The sequence below is a fragment of the Anolis carolinensis genome, unplaced genomic scaffold (genome assembly GCF_035594765.1).
Source record: "Anolis carolinensis isolate JA03-04 unplaced genomic scaffold, rAnoCar3.1.pri scaffold_11, whole genome shotgun sequence".
NCBI classification, from domain to species: Eukaryota; Metazoa; Chordata; class Lepidosauria; order Squamata; family Dactyloidae; genus Anolis; species Anolis carolinensis.
In genome coordinates, this window is record NW_026943822.1 from 18,998,538 (window position 1) to 19,026,113 (window position 27,576).

The 27,576-nt window shown below is 41.9% G+C and overlaps 1 protein-coding gene across 1 annotated transcript in view; it reads right to left on the minus strand.

Moving 5' to 3' along the window:
- Window positions 1-1,055: 1,055 nt before the first annotated feature.
- Window positions 1,056-27,576, minus strand: part of duox2 (dual oxidase 2) — a 79,819-nt gene continuing 53,298 nt past the window's right edge. The window contains exons 20-34 of the mRNA XM_062963216.1: window positions 26,676-26,769; window positions 24,553-24,728; window positions 24,083-24,152; window positions 23,401-23,496; window positions 21,213-21,391; window positions 18,821-19,051; window positions 16,436-16,535; window positions 14,599-14,648; window positions 14,367-14,494; window positions 13,844-13,997; window positions 11,355-11,587; window positions 9,877-10,035; window positions 6,940-7,095; window positions 5,158-5,286; window positions 1,056-3,444 (exon numbers count right to left, since the gene is read on the minus strand). Coding sequence (XP_062819286.1) covers window positions 3,322-3,444; window positions 5,158-5,286; window positions 6,940-7,095; window positions 9,877-10,035; window positions 11,355-11,587; window positions 13,844-13,997; window positions 14,367-14,494; window positions 14,599-14,648; window positions 16,436-16,535; window positions 18,821-19,051; window positions 21,213-21,391; window positions 23,401-23,496; window positions 24,083-24,152; window positions 24,553-24,728; window positions 26,676-26,769 — 2,078 coding nt within the window. The 3' untranslated portion in view covers window positions 1,056-3,321. The remainder of the gene's footprint in view (window positions 3,445-5,157; window positions 5,287-6,939; window positions 7,096-9,876; window positions 10,036-11,354; window positions 11,588-13,843; window positions 13,998-14,366; window positions 14,495-14,598; window positions 14,649-16,435; window positions 16,536-18,820; window positions 19,052-21,212; window positions 21,392-23,400; window positions 23,497-24,082; window positions 24,153-24,552; window positions 24,729-26,675; window positions 26,770-27,576) is intronic.

Sequence of the window (27,576 nt, forward strand, 5' to 3'; positions counted from 1 at the left end):
TTATGCCTTAGAAAACCCGTTTCCTCTTTGTAGTAGTAAATAGAAGCATCTGATCTTATGATCTCTTACAGATTAATACCCAGCAGACTGACTTCAGTGTCAGTTTCCTGGAATTCTTATGCTTCTTTATAATGGGATTACAGTTGCTTAATATAACCGTATACTGTACCGTAAATATAATCTTTATGACTAGAGTGGCTTCCTTCTTGTCCTTCCGTTTGCAGGTGATTTTTTACAATCATGTTTTGTTTCTGTTAACTGCCATCAAGTTGATGGTGTTTTATGGTGACCCTATGAATGAAGGACTTCCCAAGACAACTTATCCTCAAACGGCCTATTCAGAGCTTCCTTGACTGAGTTTTTTTTCCAGCTGGAACACAATCATCCCCTTTTCCTACTGCTGATCATAATACCAATGCTAGAATTATAAATGCCCTGAAAATCAACTTAAAATTCAGTTAGCTACACCGAGGGACGAACTGTGCAGCATAAGCCAACTATTTGTTATCACCTTCTTTTCTAGTGGTGAATTAATGCAATTCGATAACTTTAATTTCCATGCTTCGATGTTATGGAATCATGGGATTTGTAGTTTGCCGAGACTATCACTCTTTGGCAAAGGAGGCTAAAGTCCTCGCAAAACAACAACTCCCATGATTCCTTTCCATTGAGCCACAGCGGCTGGACTGGATGTGCCTTGTGTTCTCTTCCAACTCTATTTTTCTATTTTTAGTGATGTCAAACTTCAGCAGTTCTACAGTGTAGATGTGTGAAGAACTAATAACGACTGCCACCAATTTGGAAAGATGCAACCACCAAATACGCAGGGAGGAGACCTTTTCCTGTGTTTTTCCTTTCTTCTTCTTATTCACTTTAGATGGTAGCGTAACTTGGGTTAGAATATATGCGACAGAGGTTTGGATGTTGGAAGAACAATAACAAGTTTATTCAGGCACAGAGCTTAGTGGTTACAATGTTGTTTCTCACTTAGAGGTATTCTTATTAACAGTTACAATACTAGAATGAGATGAATCAAACTCTATAAAGAATCACTTCTTTTACTTAAAGTAGTTAAAACCTATTCCTCTGCTCCTTTCTGTTACTTCAATGGATCTCTGTGAGTCCAGCTGGGATTGGTTCCCAAAGTCTGAAACTTGGACTATCCAGTGACTTCAAACCACAGTCACCCCTGTGATATACTATCACAGATTCTCTGTGCCTTACCAGGACACAGACTACATTAAATAAGTCACCAAACTTATTTAAAACCGACTCAAAATGAACAATTGAGTCTCCTTGATCCCATCAACCTAGAATCAATCTTCCCTGTGCCTCATCAGAGCACAGACTGACTTTCTTTTTTAAACTCTGCACTTTCTTCAACTAAACGGCAGTTGGCTCCGCCTACTTCTCCATGGCAGCCAGCCTCTGAGTGCTGAGATGCAATAACTGTAATACTTACCTTTTTAAAACATAAACACACAATTAAACATAACATCTGTAAACCAAAATTCGTACTTCATTACAAGATGCATTCTAGGTTTCGTTTTTTAATAATTAATTTTTATTTAAATACATTAACAACTTACAGTGAAACAAAACACAAAACAATGAACATTTTACAAACACATAACCCCACCACCAAGGCCCGAACAAGTATCCTTTCCTTTACCGTAAGATTTATAAGTCAACCATTAAACAGATGTCGTATCCAAAATTCCTGACCAACAAGGTTGTATTGTTTTCCTTTTTCACTTTCTAGAACATATTTAATAAAAATGCCTTCTAGGTTTCATGAGCCATGGAGCACATCATCTTAATGTTCACCAAGGAGAACGTGCGTCGTGAAGCATACTACTTTATAAAACCTGTTTCTTCTTTGGTTCCTTGGAATAATAAATCGAGCCATCGGATCTATGATACACCCAACTGAAAGAACCATTCATTATTTCCAAGACTCAGAGTGATTCAGAAGATAGCGCGATTAAATTACCTCCCAGTTATTGTGGCCATGGTTCGTGGTGAAATCATTCACCCGAGGAGATAGTAAAGTAGGGATTGCTGCTGCCACTAACTATAACGTCAACAGAGGAAGGTTAGAGACGGAGATACGAAGAGACAGAAAGAAACAGAATGATCAAAAATCGTATGAATCTCCAAATTACGAAACGGAGGTCCGAAGCTTTGCACACCCCCAATAAGCAGTTTGTGAGATGGGTGGAAGTTCTAGAAATGGATATGTGTTGGGTTTGATCCAAAATATGCTGCGTTATAGCTATAACAAACATACCATTTTGCAAACTGTTTTAAACCATTGAGATTATGGTTTCAGTGTTGTTTAATTGGTCCCGCAGATCTTGACAAAGTGGTACAAATACACACAAATCTTTAGTTTCAATGATTATCTTTAATACAATACTATCCAAAAATACAGCTGAAACAAAGTACAAACTGGGTTAAGAGATGAACAAAAAATACAAAGTTAAGAAGTCTTTGAAGCAGAGGTATACAGATTTTTTTTCGTGTCAGGAGCAACTGGAGTTGCTTCTGGAGTGAGAGAATTGGCTGTCTGCAAGGACGTTGCCCAGGGGACGCCCGGATGTTTTTGATGTTTTGTGGGAGGCTTCTCTCATGTCCCCGCATGGAGCTGGAGCTGATAGAGGGAGCTCATCCGCACTCTCCCCGGGTGGGATTCAAACCTGGCAGCCTTCAGGTCAGCAACCCAACCTTCAAGTCACGAGGCTTTTATCCCCTAGGCCACTGGAGGCTCCTATCAGAGAAATGGGCGGGATACAAATAAAGTGTATTATTATTTATTATTTGGCTGTGTAGACTCATATTATCCAATTCAAAGTAGATATACAGATTAAATGCTGCCAAGTCCAGTCTCAGAAACCAGTTGAGTCCAGTAAGAACATGTTTTGATCCCTGCTTTCATCAAAAAGCCATCTATTCATCGTCTTCCAAGAACAAACTCTGAATATAATTTATTGGTGGGTTGCTGTGAATGTTCCGGGCTGCATGGCCATGTTCCGGAAGCATTCTCTCCTGACGTTTCGCCCACATCTATGGCAGGCATCCTCAGAGGTTGTGAGGTCTGTTAGAAACTAGGCAAGTGGGGTTTCCAGGGTGGGAGAAAGGACTAATTCTGACTAATTTAGCGAGCTTTTCTAGGATCTACAAATGTGAATGCAGAGTTTGCAGTCCATTCCAGCCTGGCCCAATACCAGTTCCTCCAGTCTTGTGAGATGAAGAATATATATAGCAAACAGCCCCCTTTGAACCAGCCTCTTGGGAATTCATCGGAGCTTGGGAAAAGAGTTAAAAGTTCTCATAATGATGAATAAAATAGGTCTGATCGCGCTTATTGATCTTCTGGCAAGCCTTCTCCACGTTCTTGGTCATGCCTGGCGGACCACAACTGAAGACGCCTATCTTCTTCACCTGGAAGCAAACAAAAGGACTTTAGAGGCGAAAGGTAAACACAATAAAACTGTCGCCCTAACCAAGGTCAAATTTTACAATCTGGACCATTTCCCGTTCATGGTACATCGAAATGCAAGCACACCTGTGCGTGTTTTGGTTTGGTCTTGCGGAAGTTCCTTCCTTTGCAATGACCAAAATCCCCGTGCTGGGACCATCCAGTTCATGATGGAAAGCAGATGGGATTGGGATGTTATCGGGATATGTCCCCATAGCAAGACCCCTAGAGAAAATCCCAACTATTCCCAGCTGTGAAGCTTTTTAAAGAAGTTTATAAAATACCGATACTTGAAATAAACTCTATCGTGTGCAAGATTGGAGCCTTAGCATGCAAATCTGGAATCTATGCAAACACAAGATGGACCTGCAATGTTTGTTATCGAGCTAGGCAACTGTGTTTGGATTCCCATGACCACGTTTTGCAAGTATCATTACGTGCAATTCTGTAGAAACAGTCCATCATGGCAGCTGTTAATTTTTCATATGATGCCCAGGCGGAAATCACCAGGGAAGCTCATCTAGAATAAACACCTCAAGTCCCACAACTTGAATATGTTTGTAAAATCCAGCACAACCTCAGTTTGTTGCCTCCCACCTATTTCTCCCTTTCTTGGTTGCTGTGAGTTTTCTGGGCTGTACGGCCATGATCCGGAAGCATTCTCTCCTTATGTTTCACCCACATCTATGCCAGGCATCCTCAGAGGTTGGGAGGTCTGTTGGAAACTAGATAAGTGGGGTTTATATATCTGTGAAATGATGTCCAGCGTGGGAGAAAGAACTCTTGTCTGTTTGAGGCAAGTGTGATTGCTGCAATTGGCCACCTTGATTAGCACTGAATGGCCTAGCAGCTTCAAAGCCTGGCTGCTTTGAAGAACAGTTTAAAGCATCTATATATCTGTGGAATAATGTCTAGGAGGGGAGAAAGGACTCTTGTCTGTTTGAGGCAATTATGAATGGTGCAATTGGCTGCCTTGATTAGCATTGAATGGCCTTGCAGCTTCAAAGCTTGGCCCCATTTTAAAGCACTCTAACAACTACCATGTCAGACTATACAGAGAAGCCATTGAAATCCACAATGTTTACAAAGCTCAGTTGGTGCTAGACCTTTGATACCTTTGAAATGTTTTAATTGTCTGAAGGACTGTTTTAATTGATATTTATATTACTGCCATAGTTTGTAAGCCGCCCTAAGTCCCTGTTTGTGGGTGAGAAGGGCGGGATATAAGTACAGTAAATAAATAAATAAGCACGTGGACAATTTCAACAAAAAGGAGGAAACCACGAAAATGAACAAAATCTGGCTACCAGTATTTTAAAAACTCTAAAAACAGGACAGTAAATAAAGAAAAGCACTCAAAGACAGGGGAATTCCAGACAATCAGGGCCAGCTAACACCTCCCAACAAAGGATTCCCCTAGGCAGGAAGCAGCCAGGCTTTGAAGCTGAAAGGCCATTCAGTGCTAATCAAATTGGCCAATGGCAACATTCACACTTGCCTCAAACAGACATCCTGGACATTATTCCACAGATATATAAACCCCACTTGCTTAGTTTCCAACAGACCTCACAACCTCTGAGGATGCCTGCTATGGATGTGGGAGAAATGTCAGGAGAAAATGCTTCTGCAACATTCTAGTTCCTCATGAAAACCCTTAGCCCACTACTGGAACTGACCTCAGGATGGACCTCTTGCAAGGAGCAGAAGAACGGGAAAAACGGTGGCCGCCCAAAGTGGGTGATGGAGCGAAGGCCTGTGAACAAGCTCCGGTTGAGGACCCTCTGGAAGTGCCGCTCGCAAATGTACTAGAACGAAAAGAAAGAAAGAAAGCCGGACTTCAATACCAGGAAAGATTCCAGAGCAGATCATCAAGGAGGCAGTCTGCAATCACTTAGAAGGGAATGCTCTGATTAATGAAAGTCAACACGGATTTAGCAAAAACAAGCCATGCCAGACTAATCTTATCTCTGTTTTTGATAGAGTTACAAGCTTGGTAGATGCAGGGAATGCTGTGGATGGAGCGTATCTTGATTTTGGTAAAGCCTTCGACAAATCTAGTCAAATCTAGCACATATATTATTTGACTGTAAATTGTATCAGAAGGTGAGAGATTTGTTTCTTGGTCCATATATCAAACGGACAATGCACTGGGAATCGCACATCAGAACAGCGTACTTTATGTACGGTCAAGATCCAAAAATAACATCCACATATGTGGGGCTGATAGGGGTAAACTGTAGGGGTGACACTGACATATGATGTACACACCCAGTTTTATTATATTTATTTATTGTATGGATACAAGTGTTTTATTTAATACTAGCTGTGCCCGGCCATGCGTTGCTGTGGCAAAGTGGTGGTGGTATTGGTTAAAAATTGTTGTGTAATTTTTATTTGACGTTATTTGTATTTTTTAATTAATTTTATTGTAAGTTATCTTTTTATTTATTATATTTTATTATTTTATTGTATTAATTTTTAGTGTTTTAAATTATTTTTAGTGTTTTTTATTATTTTTTATTGGGTTGCTAGGAGACCAAGTTGGAGGAGCTTAGCCTTCTAACTGGCAGCAATTGGATAAAAGCAATTATTCCTCTCTCTCTAATTAGGACTTTATTTTTCTTTTCTTTTTGTTGTATCAACCTAGAGGCATGGATAATGGGTTGTGTTGTCAAATTTCGAGGTTGGGGGGCCTGTAGTTTTGTTGTTTTGTGGGTCGCCGTGATGCCATCACTCTTTTATATATATATAGATTTGTATAGAATGTAACCAGGTCTTTTCGAGCCTGGTTGTTTGGCTTGGTACTTTGATATGGCCTAAGGGCTAATCAATAAAATGTTCTTCTTCCTAGTCAAATATGGACTAGGCAATGCTACTATCAGGTGGATCTGGAATTGGTTAAGAGACCGAACCCAAAGGTGATTCTTCACAATACTTCCACTTCACCTTGGAAAGAAGTGACTAGTGGAGTACTGCAGGGTTTGGTCCTGGTCCCAGTTCTGTTCAACATCTATATTAATGACTTGGATGAAGGTTTAGAGGACATGCCTATCAACTTTGCAGATGACACCAAATTAGGAGGAAGAGCTAATACTCCAGAAGACGGTGGAACTTTCTGCCTTGGAGTGTGGTGGAAGCTCCTTCTTTGGAAGCTTTTAAAACAGTGGTTCTCAACCTGTGGGTCCCCAAGTGTTTTGCCCTACAACTCCCAGGAGTTGAAGGCCAAAAGATCTGGGGACCCACAGGTTGCGAACTACTGTTTTAAACAGAGGCTGGATGGCTATCTATCAGGGGTGCTTTGATTGTGCTTTTCCTGTATGGAAGGGGGTTGGACTAGATGGCCCATGTGGTCACTTCCAACTCTATTATTCTATGATTCTAAAAGAAAGAGGGAAGGCAGCAGTCAACAGGGAGTGAGAGAAACAGGTTTTCCTGAGTTTTCTAGAAGTGGGTCTTACCAGCATCGTGGTCCGCAGGTCAAATTTCTCAGCCAACTGTGTGATGTAAATATGCACAGAGACCAGATCGCCTTTATCGTTCTCTTCCACCTCGCGGATGATGTCAGCCATCCACTCAAACTGCCGCTGTGTCCGGGTCACCCAAATGAAATAGATCTGGGAGGGGGGAAAAAAGGATAAGGTCATTTCCAGAGGCCCTTGCAACACCTTAGTACACTCCAAGGAGTATTAGCTATCCCAAGATAGCTAATATCACAAGAGGCCGGCAAAGTGCAACTGCAGCAGAATGACAGTAGGACACATTGCATAGAATTATCCTCTTCTATGTTTACAAAAGGAGGATATAAAAGCACTATTTGTGCTTTCCAGGTTGTCTCCCACTGGGGTCCACTCTGAATTAAGGCCAAGATTGAAAAATCAGCTGATGACCCAAAATGCAGATTGTGCAAGGAAACCGACGAAACCATTGATCATATCCTCAGCTGCTGTAAGAAAATCGCACAGACAGACTACAAACAGAGGTACAACTATGTGGCCCAAATGATTCATTGGAACTTATGCCTCAAGCACCACCTCCCAGCAGCAAAGAACTGGTGGGATCACAAACCTGCAAAAGTATTGGAAAATGAGCACGCAAAGATACTCTGGGACTTCCGAATCCAGACTGAAAAACTTCTGGAATACAACACACCAGACATCACAGTTGTGGAAAAGAAAAAGGTTTGGGTCATTGATGTCGCCATCCCAGGTGACAGTTGCATTGACGAAAAACAACAGGAAAAACTCAGCCACTATCAGGACCTCAAGACTGAACTTCAAAGACTCTGGCAGAAACCAGTGCAGGTGGTCCCGGTGGTGATGGGCACATTGGGTGCCGTGCCAAAAGATCTCAGCCGGCATTTGGAAACAATAGACATTGACAAAATTACGATCTGCCAGCTGCAAAAGGCCACCCAACTGGGATCTGCACGCATCATCCGAAAATACATCACACAGTCCTAGACACTTGGGAAGTGTTCGACTTGTAATTTTGTGATACGAAATCCAGTATATCTATCTTGTTTGCTGTGTCATAATAAAATAATAATAACAACAACCTCCTCCTACTGACTTAAGACATTCATAACGTTTGCCATTAAATCAGTCTCGTGTTACTTGGTCACACATGTCCCAAAGTTCATGCATGAAATGCCAGAGGGAATGAAGTTATTTGCAGATTGCATTGTGTAATTAAATTAATCCATTTGACTCTGACTAATTGCCTGTGGATGATAGTCCTCATCAAGACAGTTCAACATAGGATGCTGCCTTATGCGAGGTCCACCTGTTTGTCCATTTGGCCCAGAATTGTCTATTCTAAGGAGGATAACTCCTTGGAATGGTTTTGGACTTTGTTTTCCATCAGATATAACCTGTATTGGTGATGTTAAGGGATTGTGGGAGCTAAGATCCCAAAGAACTGGACAGTCAAAGATTCCCCATTACTGGTCTATTTGAAATATCTGTAATTTTCCGTCAACTGCTTCAGAACTGAGTGTAGTGGCAGAGTTTCAGATTCCCATTGGAAAGTCTTCTGGGAAAGGAAAACACTGTACAAAACGGTCAAGGTTTGCTATGCGGAACACATTTCCCAGAACTTTCCTGAGAACATCAATGTTTGTCTCAATAGAGATGGAACAATATGTCAATCTTAGCTTGTCACTTGTCAAGCCACTGCTTTGTTCAAGTTCACATCTGCATCCGCCTATGAATTTTGTTTATTACACATAATAACACAGAACACTTCCATGTGTGTTTCCTCTATTAGGATTGTGAGTGCACAGAAAGTTGTTTTTCATAAATAAGGGAGCAATTGATTGATATGTTTTGTGTACTTATGTTCTTTATTGTATTATGTTTTGTTGCATAGTTTCCTTGCTATGTTGGAAACCGCCCTGAGTCCCTTGAGGAGATAGGGTGGTATACAAATAACATTATTATTATTATTATTATTATTATTATTATTATTATTATTATTATTATTATTATTATTATTATTACATAGCAAACAAGATAGATATGCTGGATTTTAATAATATTATTATTATTTAATATTATTAATTATTATTATTATTATTATTATTATTATTATTATTATTATTATTATTATTATTATTATTACAGAGTCAAACTGTAATGGGAAATTGCCTGAGATCTTGTAGAGTTGCTGATGCTTAAATTACACAAATAGTAGGGGAACTTTGGCTGTAAGTAAAATCAATTTTTCTATTACTTTAAGAACAAACTATTCAAGGTTGCTGTGAGTTGTCCGGGCTTATGGCCATGTTCCAGAAGCATTCGCTCCTGACATTTCGCCCACATCTATGGCAGGCATCCTCGGAGGTTGTGAGGTCTGTTAGAAACCAGGCAAGTGGAGTTTACATATTTGTGAAAAGTCCAGGGTGGGAGAAAGGACTCTTGTCTGAGGCAAGTGTGAATGTTGCAGTTGGCCATCTTGATTAGCATTGAATGGCCTTTCAGCTTCAAAGCCTGGCTGCGTCCTCCTTGGGGGAATCCTTTGTTGGGAGGTGTTAGCTAGCCCTGATTTTTTTTCCTGTCTGGATTTCCCCTGTTTTCTGAGTGTTGATCTTTATTTGATTTTAGAGGTTTTTTTTAAATACTAGTAACCAGATTTTGTTCATATTGATGGTTTCCTCTTTTCCGTTGAAATTGTCCACATGCTTATGGATTTCACTCTAACAACCACCACGTCGGACAACAAAGAGAAGCCAATGAAATCCACAAACATGTGGAAAAGGAAAGTACCTGAGGCTGTTAGGAATTGTGGGAGTTGGAGTCCAAAGTTTGCCCATGCCTGTACTAGACAGCTCAGTGCTTGTTGTCCCTGGATGGACAGGTGCATGAAAAACACCTGTATCTCAATATCTTTAGCCTCACCTTCTTGCACAGGATCCTGGAGCCAACCGAAGCCTTGAAGACAAGATCCTTGAGGATGGCTGCGAAGGGTGTCACCCCAATGCCTCCTCCCACAAGCACCGAGACCTCAAATTTGTTCCATTCCTGGTGTCCTTCTCCAAAAGGCCCGTCTAGGTAGAGCTGCAAAGAGATAGGAAAATGTTCTTGCTCAGAAGGCAGAGTTGGGTGATTCACATTGAGATGACTTCTGTCCACAACTTAGAAGAAGTATGAGAAGGATGTAGATGTAGCAGCTGGAAGTTGCATTGGAGGATCTAGCAATGCCCAGTATGGGTCCTCACCTGGAGAGCTCTAGGCTATTTTACAGTTTCATGGTATGCTTCTACTGGAAGTCATTCATCCAGTGGAGCCCACCATTTCCATGTATCCACATGAAATCCTTACTCTCTGTGGGGATTTGTAAAAAGCACATTGATGTAATGGGTTGACTAGAAAGGCATGTGTCGGCAGCTGATTGGCTGAACCAGCTAGGAGCCAACATTCCGATTGGCTACTGTCTCTGGCTTGCTGCTGAAACAGTTTTAACTGCCATTTTTCACCTCTGAGAGTGAAGAGAACGCTGACTGGAAATAGTCAGGAAGGAAATGGCTGCCAACTCTCCGAAGCCTGATTATTTCTAAGGCAAATGAGGCATATTTAATAATAATAATACACTATTATAATTGTATATTTATATTACATGCAATATTACTAATAATATTGTAATATAGTCATATATTACAATATAATAATACATAATGCTTATCGCGGGGGTTAGGTTCCAGGACCACCCGCAATAAGTGAAAATCCGTGAAGTAGGGACACTATATTTATTTTAATATTTATACATTATTTTAGTAGTTATACACTATTTTAAGTCTTTATCAACCAATTGTGTGTTGGTAAATCGCCTTCTTCTCCTCCCGTTGCCACTTGGGCTTCTTTTTTCTCCCTTTGGCTTCTTCTTCCTCCCTTCCTTAGGTTGTAAATTGTAATTTTTTATGATTTATAATAGTCTTTTAGAGTTTATTGAAAAACCATGAAACAGCGAATCCGCAAAAAGTGAATCGTGAAGTAGTGAGGGATTACTGTATATATAACTTGTAAGGCGCCCTGAGTCCTCTTCAGGGTGAGAAAGGTGGGATATAAATGTAGCGCTTATATATAGACTATTTGAAAGGACTGTTTATTCCCTCTTCTCTCTGTAAGAATTTAGAAAGACTGCTGCATATATTGTTGCCCTATTTGAACTTTTGAACTGAAGTAAAGTTACTGTTACTTGTTACACAAATCCGAGTGACACTTTATTATACTGCAGGGTATATTTTGGTTCAGAAACTGTGGGACAGCTTCTATGTATTGATATCTACAACCGCTGACACTTTCATGGATAAGAGTAGCGTCATTTAAAAAAAAAAAAGTCACCCATGCCAGGGAGCCCAAAGTCAAAAGAGCCTCACCTTGGGATATTTGCCGATTTCCGCAATGCTTTCAGGGGAGTAGAGTTCTCGCAGGCGGGTTGTCCAGGGCCCAGCCGCCCGAATGTGGAGGCTCAGGGTGTCCTCGTGGGGGGCAGAGGTCAGGGTGAAGGGGTGGTACTCGTTGGTCCCCAGGGACAGGCACGCAATCCGAACCCACTGCCCAGACCTGTATTCAAAGTCCTGGGGCCTTTGGAACTGAAGGTTCGTCACACCTGCGGCAGGGAGACAGGATTTCTTACATGTCTGCCATTCAAGGACAAGGCCTCCTGTCCTAAACAACTAGCCCAGAACAACACAATCCTGTGATTATTGTAGTAAAATAGGGATACTCATGGAGGTGGTGGCAGTATATGTGGCTGTGATAAATGTGACATGGATTGAATGAAATTGTACGAGGGTTGAATGAAAAGTAATGCCTCCACCTTCGTAACTCAACAGATGGCAGTCCTGGTCTGCGGCAGGTCCTGGCTTGTTCAGTAGACTCTCCTCTACAGTTCCATTTGGCAGGAAGCCTTAGCATTGAACGGTTGTGTTGTTAAAGTGCGAAGTATGGAACCCTGCGCAGACAGTTCCATTTGGTGGGAAGCCTTAGCATTGAACGGTTGTGTTGTTAAAGTGCGAAGTATGGAACCCTGTGCAGACAGTTCCATTTGGTGGGAAGCCTTAGCATTGAATGGTTGTGTTGTTAAAGTGCGAAGTATGGAACCCTGTGCAGACAGTTCCATTTGGTGGGAAGCCTTAGCATTGAATGGTTGTGTTGTTAAAGTGCGAAGTATGGAACCCTGTGCAGACAGTTCCATTTGGTGGGAAGCCTTAGCATTTAACGGTTGTGTTGTTAAAGTGCGAAGTATGGAACCCTGTGCAGACAGTTCCATTTGGTGGGAAGCCTTAGCATTGAATGGTTGTGTTGATAAAGTGTGAAGTATGGAACCCTGTGCAGACAGTTCCATTTGGCGGGAAGCCTTAGCATTGAATGGTTGTGTTGATAAAGTGTGAAGTATGGAACCCTGTGCAGACAGTTCCATTTGGCGGGAAGCCTTAGCATTGAATGGTTGTGTTGATAAAGTGTGAAGTATGGAACCCTGTGCAGACAGTTCCATTTGGTGGGAAGCCTTAGCATTGAATGGTTGTGTTGATAAAGTGTGAAGTATGGAACCCTGTGCAGACAGTTCCATTTGGCGGGAAGCCTTAGCATTGAACGGTTGTGTTGTTAAAGTGCGAAGTATGGAACCCTGTGCAGACAGTCAGTCAATGCGACTTAAGCAACATGCAGTCATTGAATTCTTGACAGGCAGCAGGTGTCATCCCAAAGGAGATTCATCAGAGAATGCAAGCTGTTTATGGTGATTCTGTTGATGTGAGTCCTGTGTGTCGTTGGGCGAGTGAGTTTAAAGATGTTGAGGTGGGAACATCTGACTTGCGTTACAAAGAGTTGGACGTCCTGTGACAGCAATCACCGAGTTTCACAAGCAAAAGGTTGACAGATTGATTAAGGACGATCGTCGTATCACTCAGAGAGAAATTTCAAACATCACCGGCATTTCACACAAGAACGTGTGAGTCACATTATTGCTTTGCTTGGCTATTGAGAGATCTGTGCACAATGGGTCCTGTGAGACGCTGGTTGCGGAAACAGAGTGTCGACTTCTTCCATGACGGCTTCAGAAAACTCGTTCATTGTTGGCAGAAATGTATCCAATTGTCTGGTGATTATGTGGGAAAGTGAATAGTGGTAGTTAAAGAGTACATTCTAAGGATGATTTCTGTGTTTGATTTATTAAAATATTCCCATCCAAAGCCAAGTAACGAAGGTGGAGGGATTACTTTTCATTCAATCCTCGTATCAAAGCTCTAGCGAAGGTTGAAGACACCATTCTGAGAATGAGTCCTGGAAAATGGCAAAAGGAGGTGAAAAATTCATGAATTGCTGAACTGTGATTAAAAGGTGTTGATGAGAACAGCTGACATGTTGAACTGCGGTTGAAAACAACATGTTTACAAGGTCAAATGCAATGCCTCATTAAGTTAAGGAAGTCAACACAATGGTTCCTTACGTTAAGAAGGAAAACCAATATCTGTTAAGGAAGAAAAACGTCTGTCTGGAACTGATGGAGTCAGCATGTTTTAGTTGGAAAACCAAGCCGTCAGTCATTTGCAACCTCCTGAACGACAACAGTATGAAAACGCTATTTAAGAGACCTTCTTACATTGCAAAAGTGTGGCAGATTGCAGGAATGCACAGTTTGGTCACCTGCCTCTTTCTCCAAGGGAGGATCTCTTCTCCAGGAGCAGGAAGAAAATATGGTAAAGTATGTATAGAGACTGAATGTATGTGTGTGTGAATGTCCCATCTGGCTGAAATATCCTGGTGCTTCTGCCCAGAAAACCTAGGAACTGCTGCAATACTGTTGACGACATATCCTGGGCTCTTTAATGGAGAGAGAGACAAGTTGAAACCAAGCGCATACCTGATGGGAGGAGTTCAGCCTTCACCACACCGATTTCCACTTTCTTCCGGCTCAAGCTGAGGAGCTTGTCTCCTCCGTAGAGAAGGGCTGGGACAATGAAGTAAATATGGAAGCGGGGCTGCTGAATCAGAGCATAGCTGCCATGCATGATGACCTAGGAGACATGTAACCAAAGGTCACCAAAGACACATCAAGATCATGGAATCATAGAGTTGGAAGAGAGCATAACAGCCTTTAAGTCCTACCCATATGGTTCCTTAGTACTCCATGAAACTCTCCCTTCTGCATTTCCTGATTTTTAAAAACCCTGATAATAATAGTTTTACAATTATATAACCCACTTCCCATGCTCAGAGCAAATGGAGAGTTATAGAGAACTTACTTACCAAATATTCTAATTGTAGGACATGAGCGTTTCTTATTACTGAATGTGCCATGTAGGAAATCATGGCAGGTTCTACCAAGGTCTATCCCAACAACCCTTGTGATATCAGCTAAGAGTGAGAGTTTGGGAATAAGTTACCAGGATATAGAGAAGGACGTAAAGATGGTGGGTGATCCAGAAGCCCTGGAAGCTAATTCGCCTGAAGTGGTGAGTCGCAAAGACATACATGACGGCGAGGATGACCAACAGCAGCACCCCAGTCATGCCTATGAGAGACAGAACGAGTCAGATGGAAGATATGGTGGAGTAGAGGACCAAGGTACTGGAAGGCCACCACATCCGTGACACCATGATCTCAATCGAATCTTACCTGGGACGGTTTCAAAAAACCACCAATAATATTTGGGAGGAAATTGTGACCTGGAAAGGAAAAAAAAAAGTGGCATGACTGGAAGATCAGACCAACCTAAACGCACATGATCTCATGGGAGCAGGATTAGACTTAGTTATGACTTGGATGGAGGACCATCAGAAAACAGAGATCTCTAGATGTGAAGTCTTGGCCCTGCCTTCTCCAGCCAGTATTTATATACCACCAGTCCCAGAGACAACAGAAGCTTTTGGCCAGCTTAAACTTCACAAGAAAGAAGGTCGAGACAGCTTATAAACACCAGCTTATAAACCACCGCTTTGCATCAGAGGCAGAAGACTTTCAAGGACTCCAGAGAGATGACTGCAACCAGCAAAATCTCCTTTTTTAATGTATTGTTCTAAGCTATTTTATAATAGTCCCGGGTGGAGTTAACCCTTTATTCATTTTGTTTTCGGTAAACTCATTTTGATTATTTCATTATTGATTTTAAATTGTGTAACTACCTCTACCACGCTGAAGTTTTTCCTCTGGGCCCAGCTTCGTGTTTTTAGCCCTGTTTTTAACCATTTTATGCTGTGCGCTGACTTTTATAACTGTTCATTGATGTTATGTTTTTATTGATGTGACATTGTTTTATTGTTGATTTTGTTTTATTGTTTTATTGCTGTTATTGTATTGTTGTTGGGTATAGCCCCATGTAAGCCGCTCTGAGTCCCTCCGGGGAGATGGGGCGGGATATAAAAATAAAGTTATTATTATTATTATTATTATTATTATTATCTTTTCACCTTGCCTAAAGTGCCTCTGTATGTTAAGGGTCTTGATCTTAACAGAAGGTATACAGATAGTACCCGAGTAAAGCCAGACACTATAGTTTTCACAAAGGCTCGGGGTTGCCATCACACTAGATAAAATTATTCCTGAAACCTGCAAATGTCAATGCCAGGACTGGGCTCGATGGACAAATGGTCTTCCCATTATGACAACTGGGGATTTCCTTGTGTAGGAACTACACTAATATCACTCAGAGTAAGACTTTTACTAAGCTTCAAAGTTTTGATTCTGCTGTAACAAATGTGTTGCTATAGACATTGTCATTCTTAGTGGGGATTCCTATCACTCTTTAGCTCAAATTACTTGCCATAAACCTGTTTAAACTCTTCTGGAGATCTTTTACAAAACATATTTACTTAAGGAGAAGTGTCTCAATTATCAGAGGCTGATAATGACTAAACTGTTCTTGTTCAACAAGCATTGGCTCGGGCTGTGGCGCAGGCTGGAGAGCAGCTGCAATGAATCACTGCAATGAATCACTCTGACCAGGAGGTCATGAGTTCGAGGCCCGCTCGGAGCCATGTTTGTCTTGTCTTTGTTCTATGTTAAAAGGCATTGAATGTTTGCCTATATGTGTAATGTGATCCGCCCTGAATCCCCTTCGGGGTGAGAAGGGCGGAATATAAATGCTGTAAATAAATAAATAATAATTGTTTCCAGCGCAAACCATTAGAAGAAAATAAATACACATAGGCTTTTGGAATTGCCAGTGGAGTTAAGAGAAATGTGTACTGGTCATGCGTGGATGGTCATTTCCTATCCTTTTCTTTGGAGCTGAACCAGGAAGTAAAGCCATTCTGATCAAGGAAAGAAACAGAATGGGTGTCGATGTTAAAACCCATCAAAGAAAGTTTCTATTGTCACCATGATAGCCTAGCTCTGAAATTGTCCAGTTTCAGCTTCGTATCTTTCTCCAACCATTTGGGTTGTTCAACTGAGGTCAACTCAACCCTCTCCACTGCATTGTAAGCTCTTATTTTACTACTCACTCACTACTCACCCATCATTTACAAAGACATTGGTGAAGAGGCAGGACAAGATACTGAGAGGGGTGACGGAGAAGATGTAGACGTTCACAATGTGGCCCAAAGTGTGCAGAACTGTGGGATGCAAAGAGAGAAGGATTTACAACAAATAAAGCTTTGATTGTGATTTCAAACTCCTTGGAACAACAATGATTTCCACTTGAGCAACTAAGGGAAATTCATGAGCTATAAAGGAGCTGGGGTGTGTAATAAGTCACCCATAAAACTCCTGTGTTAAGCTCCTATGTAAGTTCGGTGTGAGAGGAGGCTCTGTGAGAGCGAAGCTGTTTATCTGCATGAAAAAGAAGCTCAGCATGGAAGCAAAGAAGGGAGTATAAAGAACTTCATTGGTGTTATGGAAACCTTGTTTTTGTAAATCGTGCAACCATATTATCTAATGTAATTCTAATCTAATCTAATCTAAATCCATCCATAATAAAAGTGAAAACCTGTATGTGTGTATGTGGCATGGGTGTCTACTCACACATACAGCCTCCAGCCTCCACAAACAGGCTATAGTTCCCAGTGCTGAGAAGCCAGCAAGTCACTCCCGTCCACTGACATTACGGTTACAGCGAGCGCCATGAACATGTAGCCCAACCCCTGCCAATGTCCTTCCCAAACACTACAGCCCACCAAAGGAATGCTTTCATTTGGAGATCATTTCATCCTAGATTTTGCTTTTCCTTCTACCACAGGCAGGCATCCCAGGGTTCTCCACTGGTGTGGAATTTGCATGACCCCGCCTCCTGCCCTTCCCTTTTAAATCTGTCTGCAGAACAAACAGAGCAGAACAGAGCAACAACTAAACTTACTGGAGGAGTTTAGGGACTGACTGCACATTGTGGAAGTTGCAGTTCACCCTACATCAAGTCAGAGCCCTGTGACTCCTACTGGGGAATGTAGAGGAGTTGTAGTTTACTTACACCCAGAACGCTATGAACCCAAACAATGATGGGTCTGGACCACACTTGCCATGCATACCTGATATGCCCAGATTTGAATACTGGTGGGTTTGGAGGGGAATTGGCCTAGACATTTGGGAGTAGTAAGTACTGGGATTTATAGTTCACCTGCAATGGATGAGCACTTCGAACCCTACCGATGATGGAACAGGGCTACACTTGGCACACAGAGCCCCCATAACCAATACAGCATATTGGACATGTTTGGGGGAAAGGGAGTTATAGTTCACCTGCATCCAGAGAAACAGTGACCCCCACCGACAATGGACCGGGACCAAACTTTACACAGAAAAGCCTCATGACCAACTGAACATACCTCAGGGGGTTTGTGGGAAGGGGCCTTGATTTTGGGAGTTGTAGTTCACCTGCATCCAAAGACAACTGAACCCAGCCAATGACGCATCTGGACCAAACTGGGCACACAGACTGAATATTGCCTGCTGTGGATACTGACAGATGTTTCGGGACAATTGCCCCGGGACTCTGGGAGTTGTAGTAGTTCACCCCCATCCAGAGAGTACTGCAGCCAGCCGATGACCAGCCAATGACATTTTTTTTTCGTGTCAGGAGCAACCGGAGTTGCTTCTGGAGTGAGAGAATTGGCCGTCTGCAAGGACGTTGCCCAGGGGACGCCCGGATGTTTTGATGTTTTTTACCATCCTTGTGGGAGGCTTCTCTCATGTCCCCGCATGGAGCTGGAGCTGATAGAGGGAGCTCAACCGCACTCTCCCCAGGTGGGATTCGAACCTGGCAGCTTTCAGGTCAGCAACCCAACCTTCAAGTCACTTAGTCCACTACGCCATCTGGGGGCTCCTTTGACATATCTGGACCACACTTGGCCAAAATGGCCAACTTATAATAATGGCAGGGTTTGGGGAGGATTGAGCCACGATTCTGGGAATTGTAGTTCACCTACTCCAAACAGAATACATAACATTGAAAGACAAATAATACCATTCCCAAATGACTTGGGCACAGCCAGGTCCCCAAGCTAGTTTTGCTATAAAGAAAAGCCTCATATGGAAGATATAACATTGGTCTGCATATTTTTGTTCTTTTTATCACTTTTGGCTCCTGGTGTTGGGTCGCACTGCTGCTAATAAGTTACTTTGCTGTGCATTTATGAAGAGGGTCTTTTGTTAATAAGCCTACTCGCTCAACAGATACTGCTTTCCCTGAATGCATCTAAGTAGTCAGGAGAGCAAGATGAAATCAAAGTCTGCTACATCTTTGGGCTATACGTTTCAGAAACCTCCAGGATTTTTGGATGGTACTTGTAGTACAGCGAAGGAATGTTTCCAAGCTATATGCTACTCAGATCTTTGATGTCACCCCCAATGTTCTCATGCTGAAGTCAACTTCGACGCATGCATTTGTAACAGCATCTCTCTCTACCTGAGAAGATGAGAGCTCCGGTTGCAATCCAACGGTGGAAATCCACAGCAGAATCGAAGGGGATGTAGCGGTTGAAAAAGGTTTCCCGCAGAAAAGTGATGAGGTTGCGGCACATGGTGAGCAGGATGAAGGAGTACATGAAGGAGATGCTGGCGCCCGCCCCGCGCGAGATGAGGATGCCAACGAAGGTTGTGTCCGCAATCCCCGTAGGTGGAGACGCAAAGCCGTAATCTAGGAAAAGAGCAGGATTGGTCGGAATGGCATAGCCTGGCGTTGGCTATGATCCCATGGGCTCTGCATGCTGAATTAGTAGGGATGTGCGATCCATTAATAAAATGATTCAAAAGTCATTACAAATGGTGTTTTGTTTCTAACGTGTTAGTGAAAATTTCATTACTATAACAAAAGTAACAAAATTTCATTATTATTTTGTTATAGTAAAGGTAATGGTTTTCTCCTGACGTTAAGTCCAGTCGTGACCAACTATGGGTTGGTGCTCATCTCCATTTCTAAGCTGAAGAGCCGGCGTTGTCCGTAGACACCTCCAAGGTCATTTGGCCGGCATGACTGCATGGAGCGCCGTTACCTTCCCGCCGGAGCGGTACCTATTGATCTACTCACATTTGCATGTTATCGAACTGCTAGGTTGGCAGGAGCTGGGGCTAACAGCGGGCGCTCATTCTGCTCCTGGGATTTGAACCTGGGACCTTTCGGTCTGGAAGTTCAGCAGCTCAGCACTGCGTCAGCATTAGAAAGCACAGTGAGAGGTCTGTCCCTAAAACTTTTGAAAATTCGCCAAAAATCTGAGAATATGTGAAACATTCTGAAATTTGGTGGGTTAACAGTGTTAAAAGTATTCTACCATTGTAGCAAGTTTCACCCCAATAGCTTTAAAAATGAGTGAGATAGGAGCCCCTGAAGTTTCCCCAATTATAGTCATTTAATTATGTGCAACTACAGTAGAGTCTCACTTATCCAACACTCGCTTATCCAACGTTCTGGATTATCCAACACATTTTTGTAGTCAATGTTTTCAATATATCATGATATTTTGGTGCTAAATTTGTAAATACAGTAATTACAACATAACATTACTGTGTATTGAACTACGTTTTCGTTCAAATATGTTGTATAACATGATGTTTTGGTGCTTAATTTGTAAAATCATAACCTATTTTCATGTTTAATAGGCTTTTTCTTAATCTCTCCTTATTATCCAACATATTCACTTATCCAACGTTCTGCCGGCCCGTTTATGTTGGATAAGTGAGACTCTACTGTACTATTTAACTGGGCCCCTGCGTTAAAGCTATTGTGGTGAAACTTGCTATAATGGTAGAATACATTTAACACTGTTAACGCACCAAATTTCAGAATGTTTCACATATTCTCAGATTTTTGGCGAATTTTCAAAAGGTTTAGGGACAGACCTCTCACTGTGCTTTCTGATGCTGAAGCAGTCTGGGAAATGTAGTTTAGGGCAGGACCTTTTGAATTCTCTGGCACAGAGAATTCCCTTCCCAAACTACATTTCCCAGAGTTCTGTGCTGTTCCCAAAATTCACCACTCCCTCTTTTGTCCGCTGTTGCATTAATTTCACAGAGGAATGGCAAGGCACTAAGGTAGTTTTTGCTTTGCTTCCTTGCCTTGCATTGAATATGAAACTGACTCTGGGAGCCTTCCGAGATTTTCAAAACTAAAATGAAAAAGTATGGGGTAGGTTTCAATTCTAAAATATTTGGTGTGGGTCACGCAAACGCTTCAAATATGGCTTCTGACTTACAAAACTTCAGATTTTCTTCCGATTTCCGAAACTTCCAATTTTTTTGCACAAGCCTATTAGATAGTAAACAAATGTACGTGCCCTCCAAACCTTTGGCTAGTCCCATAAAAAAAACCACAGGACAATATAAAGCAATTCAAAGGGGCACAAAGAAGTTTATACAATAGCAATACATATTTGGAAAGAGTTGCGGGAAACCATGCACCAAAAAGGGTGGGGTTGGAGTTATGGCGGGGTTATTCAACTTCCTTTTATAGCAATATCATGGGGACTAAAAGCTACAGCCCAATGACTAGTGGTCTGAGTCACTAAAGCGGCTACTAAAGTAAGTAATAAAAAAGGCAGGGGCAAGAAGTTTGGGAACAAACTTCCTCAATTAGCAGTTAATAAGCTCTACTTGCAGCCAGTGATGGGATGTGAGTCTGGTTTTCAGTCGGGGGTTAGTTTGTGCTGCAAGCAGATACATACGTGGCCCTTGCCGTGGTGCGTGCCACTTTCCGCCTCCTCGGGAGGCAGATGTCCCTCCTTCCTCACACTTGGAGGATGTGGAGTTCTGGCTCTCGGGACCCGCTTTGCGGGCCGGCGGCGTTAAGTAGGCGGGTAACTCACAGTATGCCCTCTCCACAAAGACGCCCACGGTGATGGCGGAGAAGATCACCACGCAGATGATGTGCCGCCGGTAATTCTCAATGAAGCGCTTGAACTGCTGGATCTTCAGGTGGACCTTGCTTCTCTGGAAACGCTCCCGCCGGGCTTCGGTGTACACAAAGGGCTTCGGGAAAGAGGGCCTGTAACACAAGGATGGGAGAATATTACAAATTCATACTTTATCTTGTCACCATCCCAACTTCCACTGGATGAAGAACTGTCTTCATTTAACCCCCTGGTCACAGAATTGTGCAGGAGGACCTACAAATCTAGATCTTCTAGGTCAGGGGTCCTCAAACTTTTTAAGTGGAAGGCCGATTCACAGTTCCTCAGACTGCTGGGGGACCAGATTATGATGAAACAGTCCAAAATTAGGGTTGTTGTTTTTGTGTGCCTTCAAGTCATTTCAGACTTAGGTCAACCTTAAGTCTAAAGTTTAGGACAGAGGCCAGGTAATGACCATGGAGGTGCCTCAGCTTATATTCGGGTTGGCTTATACTTGAGTATATACGGTATTTGCTGGATTTTGTATCACAAAATCACAAGTCGAACACTTCCCAAGTGTTTAGGACTGTGTGATGTATTTTTGGATGATGCAGATTATTATTATTATTATTATTATTAAAGGTAAAGGTTTTTCCCTGACGTTAAGTCCAGTCGTGACCGACTCTGGGGGTTGATGCTCATCTCCATTTCTAAGCCAAAGAGCCAGCATTGTCCATAGACACCTCCAAGGTCATGTGGCCACTGGCATGACTGCATGGAGCGCCGTTACCTTCCCGCCAGAGCCATATCTATTGCTCTACTCACACTCTGGGGGTTGGTGCTCATCTCCATTTCTAAGCCGAAGAGCCAGCGTTGTCCATAGATACCTCCAAGGTCATGTGGCTGGCATGACTGCATGGAGCGCCGTTACCTTCCCGCCAGAGCCGTACCTATTGCTCTACTCACACTCTGGGGGTTGGTGCTCATCTCCATTTCTAAGCCGAAGAGCCGGCGTTGTCCATAGACACCTCCAAGGTCATGTGGCCAGCATGACTGCATGGAGCGCTTTTACCTTCCCGCCGGAGCGGTACCTATTGATCTACTCACATTTGCATGTTTTTGAACTGCTAAGTTGGCAGGAGCTGGGGCTAACAGCAGGCACTCATTCCGCTCCCAGGATTTGAACCTGGGACCTTTTGGTCCGCAAGTTCTGCAGCTCAGCGCTTTAACGCATTATAAGTAATGGGAGTTGTCGTTCAATAAAATTTGGGATCCAAACTGGGAAAAACTAAAGAGTGCTGACCACTATGTAAAATAATTATATTTGGCCCTCTGTATCCACGGATTCTCCATCCACAGATGGAGAGAAACATGAAGATGACGTGGTCCTCGATGAAAATGAGATTGACACCCTTTCAGTATATGGTTCATATTGAATTCCTAGGAATTGGAGCTGGAGTCCTCAATGCCCTCCTCTGCCTCGCTGCACAAACTGGAGGTTGAGACATTGGAGCAGTTAACTCTCTGTTTCTTTTATTGACATACATTAACAGCTTACAGTGTAAACAAAACAGGAGCAGATAGCTCTCACTAAGGCAGTACAGCCATATTTGCATAGTCTGTCTTTGCTCTGTGGCCCAGAAGCTGACTGCAAGGCAAACAATCCATAGCCCGAGGTATATACGATGTGTATACAATGCAAATGATATGTTTGCCTCGAGCGACGCCCTGATAAACAACTGTCATCGACACACTGAATCACCGGCAGAAGCCACGAGGCACTTACGGTCATACGGTGACTCTCAAGGCACGCAATAAATGGAGATGCCGGAGATAAATCAGAAAAGGCAAATAAACCATAAGTTGCCTGAAGATATACAGTAGATCTATATATAGCCTTCCAATTTGCTTTGTTTTTCATATTGCAATGGAGGAGGATAATTGTACCTCTAGGACACATTTTGAGCAGAAAGTTGGTGCAAAATTGCAACTGGATGTCACTTTCAGGGGTGCATTCGAGGTTCCAGTGAATTCTACAATATTTCCTGGTTTCGGGAAGATTCAAATATTTGCCAAATGGTGTCTCAGTTGACCCCATAGTTTGAGAAATAATGAACAAATGCTTTCAATAATCAAATATCGGCGTGTTTAAAGATACACCTACTTTTTGACCGGTCTCTTCCGCAGGTCTTGACCCTGGTTTTCTCCAGACAGAGCCTCGCCTTCCGGAATCGGGGGCGTTTCATGGTTTAGGATGACCCTGGGAAAGAGCAGATAAACACTTTCCAGAGAAGCAGCTGCAAACCTTTGGTTTCACCATCGTTTTCAAACAAAACAAAGTCTTAAACTGGACTGGACCCAACGACATAATTTAGAAGCAAGGCCACACGATCCATCATGCAAGGAAAATGGTTATCTATGACACAACCTGGAGCTAAGCCAATTGACCTCGGCCTGAGATTTTTATCAACGCTTTTGAGGAAAGGTTTCAGTGGATTGCAGGTGAATTATGGACAAAGTCTCTCTATGCAAACCATATACCCTTCTTTACATTTGTATGCAAGTCCTGCTCATAAGATTTTTGTCTCTCTTTCAAAAGCAGAGGAAAGTCGAACCTGCAGGTCTTTTTTCTTCTTCCCCATGTAAGGTTAGATCTCATTCCATAGTTTCTTTATATTAAATACAATTTCTTTAACACTAGTCTCCTTTAATATCTTCCAAAAACTTCATTGCAATTTACAGCCTTTTCATGATCTTTACTTGACCCAGTTTTGCAGAGACATTCTCCATTAACCACATATCCAACTGCTCTAAAAATGTCTCTGAGATCCAGACCGTTTGCTTACCCATTTTCTCTACTTCTGTGCAAGAATGAGATGCGATTGATTGCGTTTTGTCTCAGTCGGTCTGGAACGCCTTTGGATGACAGAAAAGAGCAAGGCCGTCACTTTAAATATGTTACAGTAGAGTCTCGCTTATCCAAGGGTCTGGATTATCCAACGCATTTTTGTAGTCAATGTTGTCAATATATTGTCATATTTTGGTGCTAAATTCATAAATACAGCAATTACAACATACCATTACTGCGTATTGAACTACTTTTTCTGTCAAATTTGTTGTCTAACATGATGTTTTGGTGCTTAATTTGTAAAATCATAACCCAATTTGATGTTTAATAGGCTTTTCCTTAATCGCTCCTTATTATCCAAGATATTCGCTTATCCAAGGTTCTGCTGGCCCGTTTAGCTTGGATCCAAATGTCGATCTGCCTAGAGATTGCCAGCGAGACATTTACTGAACGGTTTTCAGAGTCTACCTTTCAGACAGAGCTGCGTGTAGCGAAGTTCATTGTCATGGTCTCGCAACATGTAGTGGAAGTCTTCCCAGGTGAGTTCCTCCTTATCTTGAAACCCGGACTCCCGGAACAAGGACTCGATGGCTTCCTCGGTCTGATCCCGCGAGAGGCAGTTGTTAGAGATCTCAATGAAGGATCTAGAATGGGAGAAAAATCAGTGAGGATCAGCAAAACCATGGAAGGAAGGAATTCTGCACCAGGCATGGGCAAAGTTGGGCTCTCAAGGTGTTTTGGACTGCAACTCCCACCATTCCTAACAGCCTCAGGCCCCTTCCTTTTGCCCCTCAGCCGCTTAAGCGGCTGAGGGGCAAAAGGAAAGGGCCTGAGGCTGTTAGGAATGGTGGGAGTTGCAGTCCAAAACACCCGCAGGGCCCAACTTGGCCCGTGCCTGGTGCAGAATTTCAAAGTTTTGCAACTTTTGGAAAGTTTTATCTCCCTACCAGGAGGAGATTATTATTAAGGTCAGGAAGACCTTTCAAGGGAAATGTGATCATAAGTTTCCTCCTTTATCTTTGGTCTCACCCTTCGCTGGAATGAGACTCTAGGAGAGGTCTCTGAACTTGAATTTGGCCCTTGCTTTTGTATGGATGATTTCAACATAATTTTTTTTGCATCAGTCAATATTTTATTATAGACTTAGGCTGCATCTAAAGGTAGAAGGTAAAGGTTTCCCCTGACGTAAGGTCCAGTCAGGTCTGACTCTCAATTTCTAAGCCGAAGAGCCAGCGTTGTCCACAGACACCTCCAAGCTCATGTGGCCGGCTTGACCGCATGGAGCTCCGTTACCTTTCAGCCGGAGCGGTATCTATTGATCTACTCATATTTGCATGTTTTCGAACTGCTAGGTTGGCAGAAGCTGGGGCTAACAGCGGGAGCTCAGCCCGCTCACCGGATTCGAACTGGCAACCTTTCGGTCAGCAAGTTCTGCAGCTAAGAGGTTTACCCGCTGCGCCACTGGGGGCTCCTAGAATCACTTAGTACAGGTATTATTAGTATTAATAATAATAATAATAATAATAATAATAATAATAATAATAATAAGATAACAATAAGACATGATCCGCTGTGCCACCGGGGGCTCATAGAATCACTTAGTACAGGTATTTATTATTATTATTATTATTATTATTATTATTATTATTATTATTATTATAAGATAACAATAAGACATAATCCGCTGTGTCATCGGGGGCTCCTAGAATCACTTAGTACAGGTATTATTAGTATTAATAATAATAATAATAATAATAATAATAATAATAATTATTATTATTATTATTATTATTATAATAAGATAACACACAATCCTCTGTGCCACCGGGGGCTCCTAGAATCACTTAGTACATGTATTATTAGTTGTTATTTATTATTATTATTATTATTATTATTATTAGATAACAATAAGACACAATCCGGCCACCGGGGGCTCCTAGAATCACTTAGTACATGTATTATTAGTTGTTAATAATAATAATAATAATAATTATTATTATTATTATTATTATTATAAGATAACAATAAGACACAATCCACTGTGCCACTGGGGGCTCCTAGAATCACTTAGTACATGTATTATTAGTTATTATTATTATTATTATTATTATTATTATTATTAGATAACAATAAGACACGACCCGCTGCATCACCGGAGGCTCCAGGATGCATCTACATTGTATAATTGATACAGTTTGACCTCATATGTGATGGGATCATTGGAATTGTAGTTCTCCAAAGTCTTTAGCCTTTTCTTTCGAAGACAGCAGGTGCCTCTCCAAACTAGAACTTCCAAAATTCTATAACATTGACATATTGTGGTTTAGGTGGTGTCAAACTGCATTCATTCCACAGTGTAAATACACTCTAAGATTGGCCTACAAGTCAGTAACAATAAAAATAAATGCCTAGTTTTCCATGGTGTCGGTAGGAGAGAATTTGAGGGTTGGAATTCCATGTTCTATTCAATAGAACAAGTATTTTTATTTATTTACAGTATTTATTTATTTACAGTAGGAAGTTTCCCCCAAAAGAAGCCAGTTACCAAGGTGCAAAGCGCAACATCTTGTCCCCAAAGTGATATCAGGTACCTCAGCATCCTAAAGAATTCATCTTTGGAAAGGAAGCCGTTCCCATCGATGTCATACATTTGGAACATCAACTTGGACTTCTCCTGCGGCGATCCTGAGAAAAAGAAAGAGAGAGGAAACACACAGCATAAGTGAACGTAACATTGCGTCCACGCTGTTTTAACAGCTATAGCTCAATGCTATGGAATCATGAAAGTTGTCGTTTGCAAAGGTCACTGGCTTTCTCTGCCAGAGAGTTAGTGCCTCACCAAACTACAACTTCCAGGACCTCATTGAATTGAGCTATGGAAGTTTGAGTTGCATCCACTTGCATTCACTCTGCAGTGTAGAATGATACTGTTAGTTTGAAGCTGAAAGGAGCTCTCCAAGGTCCTTAGTTCAAAATACACAGAAACCACTTTAAAGATAAGACTACAACTTGGAGTATAGAAGACTCCAGCTACAACTGATAGTTATGGAAGGACGGGAAAAATGGAGAAATTATATTATATTACTATAGACCAGGGGTCCTCAAACTTTTAAAGCAGAGGGCCGGTCCGCAATCCTTCAGACTGATGAGGGGCCGAATTATGTGTTATGATGTGTTGTTCTTTTATATTCTGTTATATTGTATTGTTTTGGGCATGGCCCCATGTAAACCGCCCCGAGTCCCCATTGGGGAGATAGTGGCGGGGTATAAATAAAGTTTTATTATTATAATAATTATTATTATTATCATTTGGAAAAAAAAAACGAACAAATTCCTATGCACACTGCACATGTCTTATTTGTAGTGCAAAACAACAACAACAATGAAAGAACAATACAATACTTAAAAATGAAAACAACTGTAACCAGCATAAACCTATCAGGATTTCAATGGGAAGTGTGGTCCTGCTTCTGGCCAATGAGATAGTCAAGT